Source organism: Nanorana parkeri, unplaced genomic scaffold, assembly GCF_000935625.1.
Source record: "Nanorana parkeri isolate BGI_ZX_2015 unplaced genomic scaffold, ASM93562v1 scaffold291, whole genome shotgun sequence".
NCBI lineage: Eukaryota > Metazoa > Chordata > Amphibia > Anura > Dicroglossidae > Nanorana > Nanorana parkeri.
The window spans coordinates 458040-476360 of NW_017306559.1; the positions used below are offsets into that span (position 1 = coordinate 458040).

General features: G+C 43.9%; 1 protein-coding gene across 3 annotated transcripts in view; it reads right to left on the minus strand.

The window, feature by feature from the left end:
• The window catches only part of PEX1 (peroxisomal biogenesis factor 1), a 58372-nt gene that overhangs the window by 16631 nt on the left and 23420 nt on the right, over positions 1-18321 (minus strand). For all 3 annotated transcript variants that reach the window (XM_018557602.1, XM_018557601.1, XM_018557600.1), the window contains exons 8-20: positions 17413-17516; positions 13733-13821; positions 12285-12417; positions 11427-11523; positions 9415-9585; positions 7740-7894; positions 6302-6491; positions 4887-5053; positions 2497-2631; positions 1793-1857; positions 1192-1334; positions 997-1100; positions 322-501 (exon numbers count right to left, since the gene is read on the minus strand). In XM_018557602.1, coding sequence (XP_018413104.1) covers positions 322-501; positions 997-1100; positions 1192-1334; positions 1793-1857; positions 2497-2631; positions 4887-5053; positions 6302-6491; positions 7740-7894; positions 9415-9585; positions 11427-11523; positions 12285-12417; positions 13733-13821; positions 17413-17516 — 1733 coding nt within the window. The remainder of the gene's footprint in view (positions 1-321; positions 502-996; positions 1101-1191; positions 1335-1792; positions 1858-2496; positions 2632-4886; positions 5054-6301; positions 6492-7739; positions 7895-9414; positions 9586-11426; positions 11524-12284; positions 12418-13732; positions 13822-17412; positions 17517-18321) is intronic.

An 18321-nucleotide genomic window follows, 5' to 3' on the forward strand; every position in this document is an offset into this window, starting at 1 on the left:
CACTATCCTCTGACTCTAAGCTATACTTCACACTATCCTCTGACTCTGAGCTATACTTCACACTATCCTCTGACTCTGCGCTATGCTTCACATTATCCTCTGACTCTGAGCTATGCTTCACATTATCCTCTGACTCTGAGCTATGCTTCACATTATCCTCTGACTCTGAGCTATGCTTCACATTATCCTCTGAATCTAAGCTATGCTTTACACTTGGAGCTAGGAGCAGTAAGCTCTTCCTGCCATTGTTCCTGTCTTTGTTTTAGCTCACACTTAAGTCTTTTTCCTCCCACCGAATTCTCTAGACTTGGACAGACATACTTGTACTAGTGTGCTAGGCCCAAAGCTTGCATGGATGGCTTCCAGCTGGGCATTGTACAGCAAAGCTTTCAGATCAGCTCCGGTGAAGTTTTCCGTCACACTGGCCATGTGCTGCAGATCCACATCATCATCTAAGAGCATCGACTGACTCAGGCATTTTAGGATTTCATATCGGGAAGCCTTCAGTATGCGTACAAACATAGAAACCCAAATAAATCAGAATGGAATAAAACTAACTCTACAAAGAAATCTGTTTAATTAGAAAGGTTTAAAAAACAAAAATGAATGCTCATGTATATTGACTGTACCAAAACCATATAAATATGACACAAACTTGGAAAATTTACACCCCTCCCCTGCTAGACAGGGCTGTGTTGTGTGGCAGAGCTGTGTAAATCTTAGAACTAGATGGACAGAAATACATATGCTGGTAAAACAGCTTAAATACTGTATACATTATACTGATGGAATACATATACAGGATTTTACATTATACAGTATACATTTAGCAGTATGACTGGAGTAGAGCTTTACTATTGCTCACATTGACCACCCACTGGCAACACATAACAGGGAAATTATACTTTTTAACAAAAAAGAAGTGTTTCCTAAAATCCTGGGGTGCCATTCTCCTCTGAATACTGTTCATACACTTATGTTTTTACATTTGCTGACCTGGTCTGGAGGAGGGCAGTACAGACACTCATCCAAGCGCCCGGGTCGGAGAAGAGCAGGGTCGATCAAATCTGGACGGCTGGTAGCTGCCAGTACATAAACTCCTATAGAAAAAAGAATCCAACAGAAATAAAGAATGACCCTTCACAGTGATCCTGTATATGTATGGAATGTGTGTTCAAAAAAGACCCTTACCATGTAATCCCTCCACCCCATCTAGCTGGGTCAGCATTTGGTTGACCACCCTGTCAGTAACACCGGTATTGTCATGACCTCGCCGAGGCGCGATGGAATCAAACTCATCGAAGAAGAGGATACAGGGCTTAGCGGCCTGCGCTCTGCAGTCACATGATACAAGAAAGACAATGATCAATGGACCAATCATGACAATGAACAATGGGTCAGTGATGACAAATGAATCAACAGTCCATTATGAACTGATCGATATATCAGAGAGTACAGCGGAAGTCTAACACAATCTAGCTCTGTCCACCATCAGACTTGTTGCTTTCATATGTGAAACATAGCTTGTGTGGTGAAGCCCATGTGCAGTGAACAGTGTGTACCTGTTCTATGGAGAAGAGTCCTCTCACACAGATCTTCCAAAAAGTGCCTATGATAGTCATAATAGCTCTTACTGACCCCCCACCCCCCAATATATTGCCAAATCTTTGCACATTTATCACAGGTGCTGCTCAAACCACTATGGTGCTATGTGATTCCACCCCAAATGTCATTGTGAGGTCTTGCTATTTTTAATTGCCTTATACATACATCTTTATGACATATACGTTACCTTGTAAAGACGTCTCGTACCGCCTGCTCACTTGCTCCAATGTATTTGCTGAGAAGCTCTGGGCCCTGAAGAGATACGATCGGTGTCATGTGAGAAATATAACCACACATTTTCTTTCCACTTTTTCAAGGGAGACGCTGATACAAATAAATCACATTTATAAAACTGTATGACTAATGTGCAAACCCAAATAATAGTTATTTTCATTAACCTCTTGCCGTCCGCCCGTAGTAGAAAAACGGACGGACGGCACTGATTTTTCATTTTTTTATATATATTTTCAGGACATTAGAGGCTTGGTTATTCGGTTATATGTTTTAATAAACCCTTCATTCCCATGGACGCAAATACAAGCGCATGGGCATACAGAGTAAAAATAAACCTGTATTTGCAGCTCCCGGTAGCCCCAGCTGCTGCGTTTTTCTGTATGGACACAATAAGCTGTACGAGAGTATATGCGTGTAGAAAGAGAAGGCTAATTGCACTCCTTACCGGTAAAACCCCGTAGTCGGGGTGCTTGGAATGACTGCGGACGGCCCCGCCAAATATAGATACTTGCAGTAACGTTATCAGCACACCAAAATCCTTATAGGGTCATAAATCGTAGATTTATTGCGAACTCATGTCAGTTACACAAGAGCTTTTTGGGGCCACGCAGGGTCCCTTCATCAGGCATAGCAATGACCATCATTTTCTATACTCACCTTGATGCTGATGAAGTTCATCCCACTTTCATGAGCTACAACACCAGCTAGCAAAGTCTTCCCGGTGCCTGGAGCGCCATACAACAAAATTCCAGATCTGTGCCGTATAGGAAGGGCCGCAAATACCTCCGGATACTTCAAGTTGAAAAAAAGCACAACAAGATTTATTGTAATTTATTCATTCTTTTTTTTCATTTATAGATTTGGTTTTACAAGGATGCGCTTTTTTTAATGTATGAAAACAATTACTTTTAAAGCAATTCCACTCAAATGTCACCCTAAAAATGAATTTCTCTTATTTGCTTCCTTTCGGTCTGTTAATAGACTGTTAAAAGTGATTTGTTCTATTTGTACGATGAGTGCCGAAACCCATTGGTCCTGCCAGAAATCCAGTGCTGTCCTGTGTGCTCTGCAGTGTTATCAGCCCTGCCCAGGTCATCTCTGTGAACTATAGAACACCTCCTCCTATGTTATGGAATAGAGAAGAGGAGAGGGAAGTGTTGTGCAGTCCTTTCCTAGGGTGACAACACTGCTTCTCTATAGAGTGGAGTGAGTACAGCCATACACAGAGCGAATTTCGTCAGTTTCCAGCTGTATCAGTGGAGATTTGATCCATTGCTGGACCTGCCGGCACTACCATTGGCTGCAGTCAGTATTTAGTAGGGATGCACCGATACCGATACTAGTATCAGTGCCAATGCCGCGCGATCAGGAAGCTGGACGGTGACTAATGACCACCCGCCTCCAGATTGGCCGAGAACTCGGCTCCCCGAAGGCGGTTCATTACTTGCCGCCTGGCTTCCTGAAAGGCCGGGTAGCCGGCTTGATGCTTATTGGCTGGGAAGCAGGTTTCCCGTCCAAGCACAATCCGAAGCCAGCCAGACAACATGGAGCAAGCTTCTCAAGCAATCAGATTGCCCGGGAAGCCGGCTTCAATGCTGCGGAAGCACCGGTATCATAACTCAGTATCAATGAGTACCGAAAGCAAAGTATCGGTACTCGTACCTGATACTGAAAGACCGGTATCAGTGCATCCCTAGTATTTAGCCAACAATTTTCCACCCAACTCCTCTGAAAGAAGCGGGTTGAAAAGTTGATATTCATCATGCTGGATGCTCCACCCATGGATTGAATTTTGGCTGATTCAGCAGGAAATAGCCAAAATTGTATTTGTGTATGGCCATCTTTAGCCATCTGATAAGAGATGATAAGGCCGCCCGCGGCTGTCACAATACAATAGCCGGCACAGGAGGTTCCTCCAGCCACACTCTTTAGGATGGATGGGGGACCTAAGTATGACCAGCATGGAAGAAGGTGCATGGCTAGGAATGCCCTGAAGATGGTTAGCCCTGATGGCAGTTTGATCAATCCGACACATCTGACTTCTAAATTCTATGGGCAGCTGTACACATGACAGTCATCTCACCTGAATCCCAGGATTTATACTTTGTGGCCTAAAGGTGTTTTTCGTTATCCATGAAGAAAGTGTGAAACCCTCTGACATGGCAGACAATGTTAATCAGTAGAACGTGGAATCACCAGGGGTGGGAACTTGCCGGAAATGTCCCGGCAATGCCGGAATATTTGATGCAGTTACCGGGTCATTACCGGAATGTTTACATCTCCCGAATTTCATTGATTCCAGGGATGTACAGCAAAGTGCAGCATGCATGAGTAACACAGGGTGTGCTTTGATTTCACCATTGAGAGGAGGAGGACTGGAAGGAAGGATTGGCAGTGGGCAGGAAATAGAGGAGTGGGTGGGAGGAGGAGGAGGTGCCCTCAGCATTGTTAGTGGTGTGTGCACCATGCTCCCACCTATTCACCATTCCCTTGACACTGACAATACACCTGGCTCCCACCTATCCACCATTCCCTTGACACTGGCAATGCACCTGGCTCCCACCTATCCACCATTCCATTGACACTGACAATACACCTGGCTCCCACCTATCCACAATTCCCTTGACACTGGCAATGCACTTGGCTCCCACCTATAGGCACTGTTAATACCAGTGGGATGGTGGATAGGTGGGAGGCAAGTGCACTGTCAGTGTCAATAGAATGGTATACACACAGTGCCTCCATTCTGTAGACTGCGGACATATCGTTTAGGCCCCTCCCAGTTTTTTTCTTTTTAAAGCTCACCCATAGCCCCGCCCGCACCCCCAAACAGTCTCTGGACTTTCTACATTTCTATAAGTTCCCAGGTATGGGAATCACACTGGTTATTGCTGCAGACAGAAACTATTTTCTATATCATTTTTATAATTTATTATATGAAACTATCCAAAAGAGAAAAGCACATATGAAGTATCCCGCTACATACAACTACTGCACCAACCCCCATGTACTTATGTTTTATCATTGTTGGCTAACAAGTCATGTACCTTGGCTGGTAACTCAATTGTGTCCATGAGAGTCTGTCTGATGTCATGCAATCCTCCCACCATGGTCCAGCCTTGTTCTTTTGCTTTATGTAAGTTGGCGTTCTTCAGGGACAAGGGAGTGAAACCTTTCAGAGCTTTCTGGAAGTCTGACGTTGTCAAAAGCAAGTCTGCATGGATACATGGTAAAGAGAAAAGTAAAAGTCAGTGGTACTCATTATTAATATTTAATTTATTATACTTATTATATTTATTATTGTTTAAACGAGTTCTAAAGTCCCAACTTATCCTATCCTGTTATAAGATCAGCATTGTAATATGTGGACGTAGCCAGTTCCACAAAGACATCATTTGATGAGTTTGGTCTGGTGGAACTCACGTGGCCTCCATGGAGCCCTGACCTCAACCAAACTGAATCCCTTTGGGATGATTTGGAACGCCGTTTCTGAGCCAGGTCTTCTCATCCTCCATCAGCAGCTGACCGCACTCATACTATTTTGGCTAATTAGGCACAAATTCGCACAGACACAAACCGTGTGATAAATGTTCCCAGAAGCTGTTCACTCCCTTTTTTTCGTTAATGTTTACATGTTGTAATCCACATTTTAAGCCTGAAAATAACTTAAAACCACCAAACATGATATATTTTCTGATAGCTGATACCCCATAGAATAAAAAGTTGGTAGCTGCAAATTTTTATGTGTCACGACATTAGCGCAACCTATTTGCAAACCCAAAAATTTAGTGAACATTTTTTAAAATTATTTTTACATTTATTTTATTTAATATTATTTTTAAAAGCTTTTTTTTTTTTTAAACTTTACTTTAATTGCTATCACATTGGGGGGCTACAAGCCCACCATGTGATATCAGATTGGTGATGACAGGTCCTCTTTAAGGTGATACTGGGGGTCCAAAAGACCCCTAGTGTCACCTTCCCACTCTAAATAAGCTATTGAACTGCAGATCAATATTGCTTATTGATGAGCTTCAGGAGCCGAGCAATGACAGCTCAGGGAAGTGATGCAATCCATGTTGCTCCCGGCCCCATAGAACAGGGAGGAGATTGGTGAACGGACGTTCGTCAATCTCCTCCCCAGCTTCCTGCTGACACCCGAGATGCCGATCCTAGCTGGCCACTGGCTCTACAAATATGAACAGAGTCCCGGTGGCTTTTAGTCTGTTTAACCCCTTAAGGACTCATGACAGGATTATCCCGTAATGGGTTATGAAGGGGTTAAAGCTCCAGAGTTGGAAGGGGGGATTCCATATTAATGCCTATCGTTTTGGAATGTGATGGCCAACAAGCTCATGTAAATGTGATGGTCAGGTGTCCACAAACCTTCCACCGCATACAGCATATAGTAATTAGAGCTATCAATACAGATTATAAAAAAATAATTAGAACATTATGTTACCTTGTTTGTTGTGTATCTTCCTGGTGGCAAAACTAAATTCTACGGCTCTTTCCACGACCATGGTAAAATCTTTTGCAGCAAATCCTTCTGTTTCTTTAGCAATGTAATGCAGATCAAGGTCTTGAAACCGAGTGATATCGCAGGAAAGTCTGTTTTCTATAATACTACGCATCATTTCAAATCTTTCTTTCTACAAATAAACAAAGAAAAAACCGAGATGCCTAAATGGATCATAAAACATATTCCCCCATATTTGTCTGTTATCGACTACTGAATGCACTGCACTATGCAGATTATTGTTATATATGATCTATCTATCTATCTATCTATCTTTCTGCAGCACTTTAGAAAATATAAAGGGAGACAGTATGGTTACAATACAATTCAATACAAGAGCGTTAAGAGGGTCCTGCTCATGAGAGCTTGCAATCCAAAGGAAGATGCAAGTGATACCAAAGATTGCAACCATGAGGGGATGAGTAAATAGAGAAATTAAAATTCAGTCATAGGGTAGAGGTGGCATAGGCTTTCCTGAATTCAGGAGTTGTCAAGGATCGCCTAAATAGAATAGGAGATCGTTTCAGGGAAGTGGTGCAGATCGTTTTGGAGCCAGCAGCAATGAACACGGACCATAGGTAAGTGTTTGGGGCAGGGAGGCATGAAAAGGTACAGGGCGTTTCTTTTACCTTAAAGTGACACTAAACTCAGGAGTTAACCCTTAAAAATGCGTTCAAGTACCTGAACTACTAACAAAAATGTATCTTATTTGTGTATCACTTGGCTGTAGATCCTCAAATCATCTCTGAATTGGCGCTGACACTGTGCTTCCTTCTGGAGGGTGGCTACTTTTGTTCCTCATGGTCCCTGTGTGTGTTGTAAAGTAGTCACCTCTCCAAGCTCACTCCCGTGATGGACTACAATCCCAATACAAATTAGTAAACTAAACATGGGATTGTAGTCCATCCTGGGAGTGAGCTTGGAGCGGTGACTACTTTACAACACACCCTGTGACCATGGGGAACAAAAGTAGCCCCCCTCCAGAAGGAAGGACAGTGTCAGCACCAATTCAGAGATGATTTGAGGATCTACAGCCGAGTGATACACAAATAAGATACATTTTTGTTAATAGTTATGGTACTTGAATGCAGTTATAAGGTTTAATGCCTGTGTTTAGTGTCACTTTAATGCAGAGAATGCCTTAGGAAAAAAACGCACAGCCCACAATATAAATATACTAATGAAACAGAGCGGATGGTAAAGTGAATTGAATGTTACTCCTATCTGCAACTGTCTCTATGAAAAGTACCCAGACATAGAAACTAAAAGTATCTATTGGAGTAATCAGTGTATCATTTCATATTCATATCTCATGTTCATCTTCCTCGTATAAAGCCAGTAAAACAGAATCAAGTTCTTCCACTATTAGGTCTACACTTACCTGAGCTGGTGGTGAAACAGTTTTAAGGCACTGAAAGAGATGGACTCCTTGTGTAGAGACCAGGACAGGGTTTAGGGAGCGCTCTGTCTGGCTAGTTGCTATAACAGCAATTTGGGTGTCCAAGGTCATTATTTCCTTCATCAGATCTTTCAGAACTGAAACACAGAAAAGAATGAATGCGACATCACATTGATTCGCTTTCCCTTAGCCTCACTGGTCACATCTGTTTGCATATCAGAGGGGTACATTAACATTCCGATACAGTATGCACAATAAATTCCCTATAAATAAAATATGTTCAATAAATACACACAGTGTAATTTAAGCGTATCTAAACCCCCCAAAAATGCAATATATTGCAGTTTACCTGACCTTAGATGTGGTGGCTGCATTAGATTTAGTTTTTTTCAGGCTTCTTTCTTGAATTTTCCCCTGTTGTTCCTGTCAATAACACAATTCCTGTCCTTGGGTGACTATGCTCACTAGCTGCACTGTATCTATGGAGGAGCAGCGTTGTCACCCTAGTACATCCTTTTCTAACACCTTGGGATATCTTCTAACTTCATAGCATCATGCCTTTCCATGGTGCAGACAGGCTTCTGATCTGAAGGGGGGACTCTGATGCGAAAGGGGGGAGCTCTAATGCAAAAGGGGGGACTCTGATGCGAAAGGTGGATTTATGATGTGAACAGGGCTCCTGATGTGAGGCCACAACATCTAAGGAATGATAAGCTGCTACTTTTATGTTCTTGGGTTTAGATATAACCCATCATATTACAGGTCTGGGTTTGTGGGCAGCTCGCATGAATGTTCATTTGCTTTTCTGCCAAAACAAAGCAGGAATAAGAAAGTCCTAGAGGACTGAAGGCCCATTCACACCAACAACTGCGTTACAACGCATGGCTGCTGGCTTGTGTTGCCTGGCACAGTGCTGATGTACCAATCCCAGTATGTTGCATTGTTTACCCCTCCTTTTTTTTAAAGAAATGTCATTATCTTTTATGGGCACGGCGTGGTGCAAGGCAGTTGCACCCCGCTGCTCTGAAAAAATGACTGCATGAACTGTGCCCATCTATGACAAGGAAGGAGGTGCCAGAATGCAGAAGTAATTTCAGCAGTAGGGTCTGTAGCAGGGGTAGGCAAACTCTGGCCCTCCAGGTGTAGTGAAACTACAAATTCCATCATGCATCTGTCTCTGGGAGTCATGCTTGTGGCTGTCAAAATCTTGCAATGCCTTATGGGATTTGTAGTTGCACCACAGCTGGAGATCCGGAGTTTGCCTGCCTCTGTTCTATAGTATATCCATTGGGAAGTGTAGCCCCCTAATAGGGACCACTCTACCCACCACTGCTGTACCCAGGAAGAGAGAGATTGTTTTTCATTTTACAGTGGGGAACTGTCAGGATTTGTCATCAATTTCTGTGTCCCTGATGACAAGATTCATCCTCTCTATTTGTCCCAGTTCACCACAGTCAACATATCAGAACGTGATAAGACCTCTATGCAAACCATCAAAGTGCCACATAACTTTAGCGATGTGACAACTGTCAAAGAGGGGATTTCCACACATGTTCTGGACCGGCTTTGTTTTTGCGGTTTGCTTTGCCATGCAAGTTTTAATTTACAAGACAAGGTAAGAAATCAGTACCTGGCTACATGGAAGACCTGAACGTACCGTAGGAAAACTGCTTGCTCTGGGCAGATTCGGGGCTGTGCTCCAATTCTGGTGTCGCTGGAACACCGGCAATTTGATCCAGATCATCCAGAATTACGACAGCTGGCTGCCTCCATGCTGCCTCAGCGAAAGCTTCCTCCACAGTCTGACATATGCTCTCAAGCGTCTTTCCTAAAACACGGAGACAATTTAAAAAAGTAGAAGATATAGGGAGCTACCTTTCATCTTTGGTGTTGCTGTAATCAAGTATCATGACTTTCATTAAAGCTGAACTCCCGGAACAGATAAATACACAGATGAGATACAAACTGTAGAGGTTAACTGCTTTACCTGCCAAAGGATTTGTATTTCTCTCTATCCAGTCCTGATATTTACACAGCTCTGCCACATAGTCCATTCCTATCTGGCAGGGAAACAAGCCTGATCTTTCTCTGCTGTAGTTTCACTTACAGGTCTCCTCCCCACCCTGTAACTGGACAGTGAAGGGAGAAGCAGCACACTGATGAGCTTGTCTCATTGTCACACTGCTCTTCCCCCTCTATCAGCATGCTCCTTGTTTACAACACTCCTGACTGGTTTCCTGTGCTGCTTCCCCTTCCCCCTCTCTGCGCCCTGTTGTACAGACTGTATAGCAGACTACAATAGGCTGATACCAGATCACATTTTTGTACTTACACTCCTACAGAGCTGCATAAATGTGTGTTTTTTGTAGGGATGCAACGATACCAATACTAGTATCGGTGCCGATACTGAGTATTTGGGCGAGTACTCGTATGCACCCAAATGCTCCGGTGCCTTTTCCGCTACCGGAACTTCCTGTCAGAGGGAGATCTCCTTCTGACCGGCAGTGAACATGGGGCCAGCTTTCCAGTCAATCAGGAATGACCCGTCTCACGGCTTCCTGATTGGCTAGAATGCCGGCTTTACTCGTTGCTAGGCAGCCTGCCTTTCTGACCAATCATGAAGCCGGGAGGCACGTCATGACCTGCCGCCTGGCTTCCTAAATTGGTCAGGGAGCCAGGCTGCCTCGCAGCGCTGCGAGGGGAGTGAAGCCGGTGTTTTTTTATACAATACCAGCTTTCTTGGCAGTCATGACCCATCGTCCGGCTTCCTGATAATCCGGGACCATGGATGCTGGTATCGGTATCGGCAAGTACTGAAAACACATTATCGGTACTCGTACTCGAAACCGAAAAACCGGTAGCAGGGCATCCCTAATTTTTTGTATATCTGCCTAGAGTTCAGCTTTAGGCCTCGTTCACACCTGAACGTTTTGTAGCGCGTTCTACGCTCGAGGAACGCTCAAACATCTAAATCCCATTGTATTCAATGGGTCTGGTTCACACCTTGGCGTATTTCAGCCCGTCCCTAACGCGCTACAAAACGGCCCATGCCTGAAAAGGTACATTTACTACTTTGGGCCGTTTTTGTTGCGCGTTTCCATTGGGATACAGCCAAGTAGCCCTCGGAAACGCGCGTAAAAAAACGCGCGACAACCGCGCGACAGACGCGCATATGCAATACGCCTAGGTGTGAACCAGGCCTCAAAGCGGATCTTTCAGTGAAATGTATACTCCATATAAAACAATGTGATACATTTCCACATTAGCAAATCATATTACTTTATTATTACTTTTAGAATGTACGCCCTCAGGGGCAGGGCCCTCCTTACCATCTTGTCTTAAATTGTATTGTGACTGTAATGTCTTCCTTATATTGTAAAGCGCTGTGCAAACTATTGGCGCTATATAAATCCTGTATAATAATAATAATTATTATTATTTGGCGTATACAGATACCCCTTTCCGGCCTGTTCACCAGCTCTCTCTAAAATCTGAAGCCTAGGCAGTCTAGGTCCCATGGTCTCTGGCTGCAAAGAGCATTGTTGTTGTTTTAGGTAATTAGAGACTTCAGCGATTTCCAATCATTTTAGTCAGTTCCCCTTTAAGTGAAGCCAAGTGAAGCCGCGTTCATAACATCACATATAAAAGTACAGCGGGATGTGATTGTACCTTTCAGCACCTTGCAGTCTATTTCTTCCACATGAGCTTCCAGGCTCTCAAATGCTTCTTTACACAATGCCCTTGCTATGGTGGACTTTCCACAGCCCTAAGAAAAAAAACATATGGCTATTATGTGATATAAATCCTTTTTTAAAGTGAATCTATCATAGTTGCCAGTCATTTTTATTTGCTAAGTTTATAAAGTCATCTTTTTTATATATTTAATTGCTTATAATAAATCTTCTTCTACAAATACACATTTAGAAAATGCTTCCATGACACTGCATTTGCAGAGCATGCTGGTCTTTTTAAAAGGAAAGGCCTGGCTGTTCACTATTTGACTTCGATCTGAAAAACTATAGGGCTATGTATAGGAGGTAGGGGAGGGCACGTCCGACCTCGGATTCATTCAGCTGTAGGTTGTGAATAGAATTGTATAGGAGGAGATTAAATTACACAGGCTACTCACAGCATAGTATTAAATGACTAAGGAACTGCTTGGAGTGCACCATCTATTGGATGGAAGCTACAAAACCACTATCAGAACATCTGACCTCCTTTGTCTATAGCCAGCCTGAAATTACCCATGGACATAAGATGGCTACGTTGTCCACTCCCGGCAATTATCTTCCTATCAGCAGGTATAAGCTGCAGACACCCCTGACTGCTTTCCTTCAACAAGTGACCGGCTTTAGTGGACTTTTTTCCAATAGGGTTGTTTTCCATGAGCATGCACTGGGGGTGCCTGGCTCTTCTCCCCTTTCCCTGAACACATGTTACAATGTCTTTTATTTGGGGCACAGCTCCCAGAGTTCAGTTCCTTTTTAGATGCACAGATGTTAGAGACAAATGGAAATGTAATGATACCTTTGGTCCAGAAAGGAGGATGGCTCCACTCCGAAGCCCTGAAGATGTAGAGACTAGATATCTAGACAATGGACTCCCCATTACACAATGAACAATATGATCATAGCAGGATACGAGCACGTCTTCAACACCACTGCAAAATAAACACATTACACAGTATGATCTCCTGCCTTGCATAGAAAAGAGAACACTCATTAAAAAAGAGCCTGATAGGATGCACATTTGGAAGCTACCACTGCAGACTTGTTTTTAAATATACAACATCTTGGACTGTCAATGGTTTTAGCAGAATCAATGCCAGGACTTCCAATGATACTCACCGAATCCCTGCCAGGACTTCCAATGGTACATTCAGAATCCGTGCCAGGACTTCCAATGGTACTTTCAGAATCCGTGCCAGGACTTCTAATGGTACTTTCAGAATCCCTGCCAGGACTTCCAATGGTACTTTCAGAATCTCTACCAGGACTTCCAATGGTACTTTCAGAATCCCTACCAGAATTTCCAATGGTACTTTCAGAATACCTGCCAGGACTTCCAATGGTACTTTCAGAATACCTGCCAGGACTTCCAATGGTACTTTTAGAATACCTGCCAGGACTTCCAATGGTACTTTCAGAATACCTGCCAGGACTTCCAATGGTACTTTCAGAATACCTGCCAGGACTTCCAATGGTACTTTCAGAATACCTGCCAGGACTTCCAATGGTACTTTAAAGAGAACACTCATTAAAAAAGAGCCTGATAGGATGCACATTTGGAAGCTACCACTGCAGACTTGTTTTTAAATATACAACATCTTGGACTGTCAATGGTTTTAGCAGAATCAATGCCAGGACTTCCAATGATACTCACCGAATCCCTGCCAGGACTTCCAATGGTACATTCAGAATCCGTGCCAGGACTTCCAATGGTACTTTCAGAATCCGTGCCAGGACTTCTAATGGTACTTTCAGAATCCCTGCCAGGACTTCCAATGGTACTTTCAGAATCTCTACCAGGACTTCCAATGGTACTTTCAGAATCCCTACCAGAATTTCCAATGGTACTTTCAGAATACCTGCCAGGACTTCCAATGGTACTTTCAGAATACCTGCCAGGACTTCCAATGGTACTTTCAGAATACCTGCCAGGACTTCCAATGGTACTTTTAGAATACCTGCCAGGACTTCCAATGGTACTTGCAGAATCTGTGCCTGATAGTTTTGGGTGTTCCCACCCACCTTTGTGTGTTCCAACTCCTCCTATTACTTTTTCAATAATATAAAATAAATACAAAATCCAACAAAAAGTGATGGAGCCCCTCACAATGGCCCCCACAGGTGGTTTCATTTTCTATCATCTACCTGACACCCAAATATTAGTTTTGGGTGGACTGTCCTTTTAACAAACTGTTAGTTTGCAAAAGTAATTGTATGTGCTCATGGGAACAAAATTGCTATACATACCCTAGGTTATTCATCTTCAGATATGGGAGGTTTTGATCGACTTGTGGAGTTTTTGGGGGATCTTCAGATGGCTTAAAGTCCATATCAACCTAGAGAAATTCAAGAAGACCTCAGAACCATAAAACAAACACTGTAGACCCTGCTGGCCGTAGGTCATAGTCCTTCCTCTTCTTCCTACTAATGAAGTAATGAAGCAGCTGAGCGCTGTGCTGTCCAGGAGTCAGGACCACCCACCACTGCCATCAGCGTTGAAGAAGGAAGACCCATGATTTCAGAAGACAGCAGTATTTGGTGACATTAAATATCTAAACCCAAAAATATTTCCATTCCACAAAATTTATGCAGCACTACCAAGGTAATATGAAATACTCATAACCGAGAAGGAATCATGCATTCAAAAACAAGATCATCAAGATGTTTAACAGGAACATATGGCTTCCCTTGGGGATTTAACTCCTCCTATTTCTGAAAATTAGCATAAGGGTGCTGGGGTGTTGGGTTTTGTTTGCATTAGAACGGCTTCTTTTCCCCATATAAGTCTTTTGGAATGGAAAAGTAGTTTGAAGCAGGTCAAATATGCAGGTCAGAAGAAGGTCAACTGCAGGTCACATGCAACTGTCAATGGCTACTACGAACATAGAAAACAAAATGGAACAGAGCGCCACCTCCGTGTGTAAAATTGTTTATTAAGATAAATAAAACAAGGGATACGTGTACTCACAAGCAAACGTTTTCATCAGGCTTTAACAACCAACAAGAGGCCACACTGTCTGTTAACCCAACATAGTATCGCCCTGACTATGTAACACGGTTGCCTCCGGCCACATCACCGTCCACCGGCCGCAGTCAGCCAAGATTGACACGTTTCAGGGGCAAGCCCCTTCATCAGAATCAGATGTTTGTTGTTAAAGTGTGATGAAAATGTTTGCTTGTGAGTACATTTATCCCTTGTTTTATTTATCTTAAAGGAAAACTATGAGGTGAGTGCTTTTCACTCACCTCATAGTTCTAGCCGACCTGTGACAATGACACTGTCACAGGTCGGCTCAGTAGATCGGGAAGTGAGCGAACACATACCGGCGTTCGCTCACCTCTCGATCCTGTCACAGCTCTCTGCCGTGACAGGAGAGTGGCTGGATTCCCCCCTCCCCGCTCCGATCCTCCAGCGCTGACTGGCGGAACGGACGGGGGAGGGGGCGGGTACAGCTGGCTCTGCCTCTAGATAGGCAGAGTCAGCTGTCACTCACGCAGCTGGGCGGATCCAGACATAATCTGCTTCAGCTGCGGCGTCTCAGTATATTTCAGTATATCACCAGCACAGCATGTTTAGATGAGAAGACAGGACACTGTATCAGGAAGTGACGTTTCAAGGCCTACTAGGATACTCTTCCTTAAAGGAGAACTATGCTCGCGGTATACTGAGCCTAGGGTGACGGGAGGACACTAGTTTGTGTACTCCCGTTACCCTAAGGAGAACTATGGGGAAAAGCCCTAACCCCATAGTTCTCCTTTAATAAAGATTTTACACACGGAGGTGGCGCTCTGTTCCCTTTTGTTTTCTATGTTCGTGGTGGAAGCCCCAGAGCCTTGGATGAGCAGCCCCTCAAGTCTGTGTGAAAAACTGTGATAAACTGTTGAAAACTTTAGAGTATGCAACAGCAAGTGGATCGTTCAGCTGGCAGCCATTAGCGCCAAGAGTTAAAGAAAACGTTTCGTCAATGGCTACTGATTGATCTCAAACTGATATAAAAAGCAAGCTGCGGGCCCTGATGGCCGATGCCACATACTCACACAGGTCAATGCTTTATACTTGATAGGCATCTATTTCTATCTACTGTTTTTATGTATACAGTGGCTGCGCCCACTGATTTAATAATAGGCGCTTTGGCCCCTTGTCTGTTTAGCTTTGATTGTAAATTGGAAAACTTAGAATGGAAAAGTAGTTTGAAGCAGGTCAAATATGCAGGTCAGAAGAAGGTCAACTGCAGGTCACATGCAACTGTCAATGGCTACTACGAACATAGAAAACAAAATGGAACAGAGCGCCACCTCCGTGTGTAAAATTGTTTATTAAGATAAATAAAACAAGGGATACGTGTACTCACAAGCAAACGTTTTCATCAGGCTTTAACAACCAACAAGAGGCCACACTGTCTGTTAACCCAACATAGTATCGCCCTGACTATGTAACACGGTTGCCTCCGGCCACATCACCGTCCACCGGCCGCAGTCAGCCAAGATTGACACGTTTCAGGGGCAAGCCCCTTCATCAGAATCAGATGTTTGTTGTTAAAGTGTGATGAAAATGTTTGCTTGTGAGTACATTTATCCCTTGTTTTATTTATCTTAAAGGAAAACTATGAGGTGAGTGCTTTTCACTCACCTCATAGTTCTAGCCGACCTGTGACAATGACACTGTCACAGGTCGGCTCAGTAGATCGGGAAGTGAGCGAACACATACCGGCGTTCGCTCACCTCTCGATCCTGTCACAGCTCTCTGCCGTGACAGGAGAGTGGCTGGATTCCCCCCTCCCCGCTCCGATCCTCCAGCGCTGACTGGCGGAACGGACGGGGGAGGGGGCGGGTACAGCTGGCTCTGCCTCTAGATAGGCAGAGTCAGCTGTCACTCACGCAGCTGGGCGGATCCAGACATAATCTGCTTCAGCTGCGGCGTCTCAGTATATTTCAGTATATCACCAGCACAGCATGTTTAGATGAGAAGACAGGACACTGTATCAGGAAGTGACGTTTCAAGGCCTACTAGGATACTCTTCCTTAAAGGAGAACTATGCTCGCGGTATACTGAGCCTAGGGTGACGGGAGGACACTAGTTTGTGTACTCCCGTTACCCTAAGGAGAACTATGGGGAAAAGCCCTAACCCCATAGTTCTCCTTTAATAAAGATTTTACACACGGAGGTGGCGCTCTGTTCCCTTTTGTTTTCTATGTTCGTGGTGGAAGCCCCAGAGCCTTGGATGAGCAGCCCCTCAAGTCTGTGTGAAAAACTGTGATAAACTGTTGAAAACTTTAGAGTATGCAACAGCAAGTGGATCGTTCAGCTGGCAGCCATTAGCGCCAAGAGTTAAAGAAAACGTTTCGTCAATGGCTACTGATTGATCTCAAACTGATATAAAAAGCAAGCTGCGGGCCCTGATGGCCGATGCCACATACTCACACAGGTCAATGCTTTATACTTGATAGGCATCTATTTCTATCTACTGTTTTTATGTATACAGTGGCTGCGCCCACTGATTTAATAATAGGCGCTTTGGCCCCTTGTCTGTTTAGCTTTGATTGTAAATTGGAAAACTTTGTACAATAAAAGAATTAAAAAAAAAAAAAGCAAGCTGCATTTGCAAATCAACACAAACCCAAAGTCCCTTATGCCAGCCATACACCATATGAAAGAAATCGCTTGATTCCCACATTCAAGGTAAACAGCACGGATTAAGGAATCTCCCCTGCTGGCAACTGCGGCCGTCTAAATACCCCAATAGTGACTGCATCTGTTTGGATGCATTCAATGATTGTCCAACAATTTTCCGCCCCGGTGGTGCCAGCAGGGCCACCCAGTGATCAAATTTCATTTGATTCAGCCGGAAACGGACAGAATTCTAACCATGGATGGCCAGCTTTACGTATCTAATCTGTTCAGCAAAAGGATCTTACTTGATATTTACATGAATTTTAGTTTTTTGGAGCCGAGTTGGGTACAGGATGTAGACTTGATCTTGGCTTGCTTCCTCTATAGAATCATCCAAACAGTATGAGAACTCTGCCACATCTGTGCAGGACAGAAAAACAAACTAAGGTTACATTCATCATTTATAAAACAATATCATCTATAAATTGGTTCAAGCTGAAGTCTAGACAATTCATTTCTAGTTTTGATACGGCGGGGAAGCAATAGAACCTGCGTTGTGTTACTGCTGATATACTGTATGTGTCCCTGTTAGGAAGATCCATATAGATATGTCCTGATGCACTCCTTACCAATTCCAAGGAATAAACCTGTAAGATCAGGCGGGTGCTTGAAATGACCACGGGTGGCACCGTGAATGTCACATAGAGTCCAGAAACGTCACCAGCACACCATTTAAACGTGAAAAAAATCCATTTCATGACACATACTTGTCATTCAAAATACAAACGTTTTTGGGCCTCACAGGGTCCCCTTCATCATTTTGAATATTGCATTGATCAGTACAGCAGGATGTCACAATAGGGCTTTGCAGACTGCTCGAGCCGGCACTTCTGCTGTCACCTCCCCGTCCGTCCTGTGCACGTGCAAATCGGACAGGGTATTCAATGATCAGCAGCCCTACGATTGTAACCATACACAGGAAGCGCCCTGCGTTCCACGCGGCGGAAATGCCGGTGAATGGGGCGGAGCTAGTTGTCTCCTACTCAGCGTCCTGTTACCACAACCACAGGCTGTGGTGAGAGCAGCTAACGGCTGGGATAAGGGCCTGGTATGGATTTTAAAAGGAGATATAAATGTTCTTGCTGGCTACCAGATTTGATTAGACACACACAGACACACACACACACAGACACACACACACAGACACACACACACACTGTTCTTT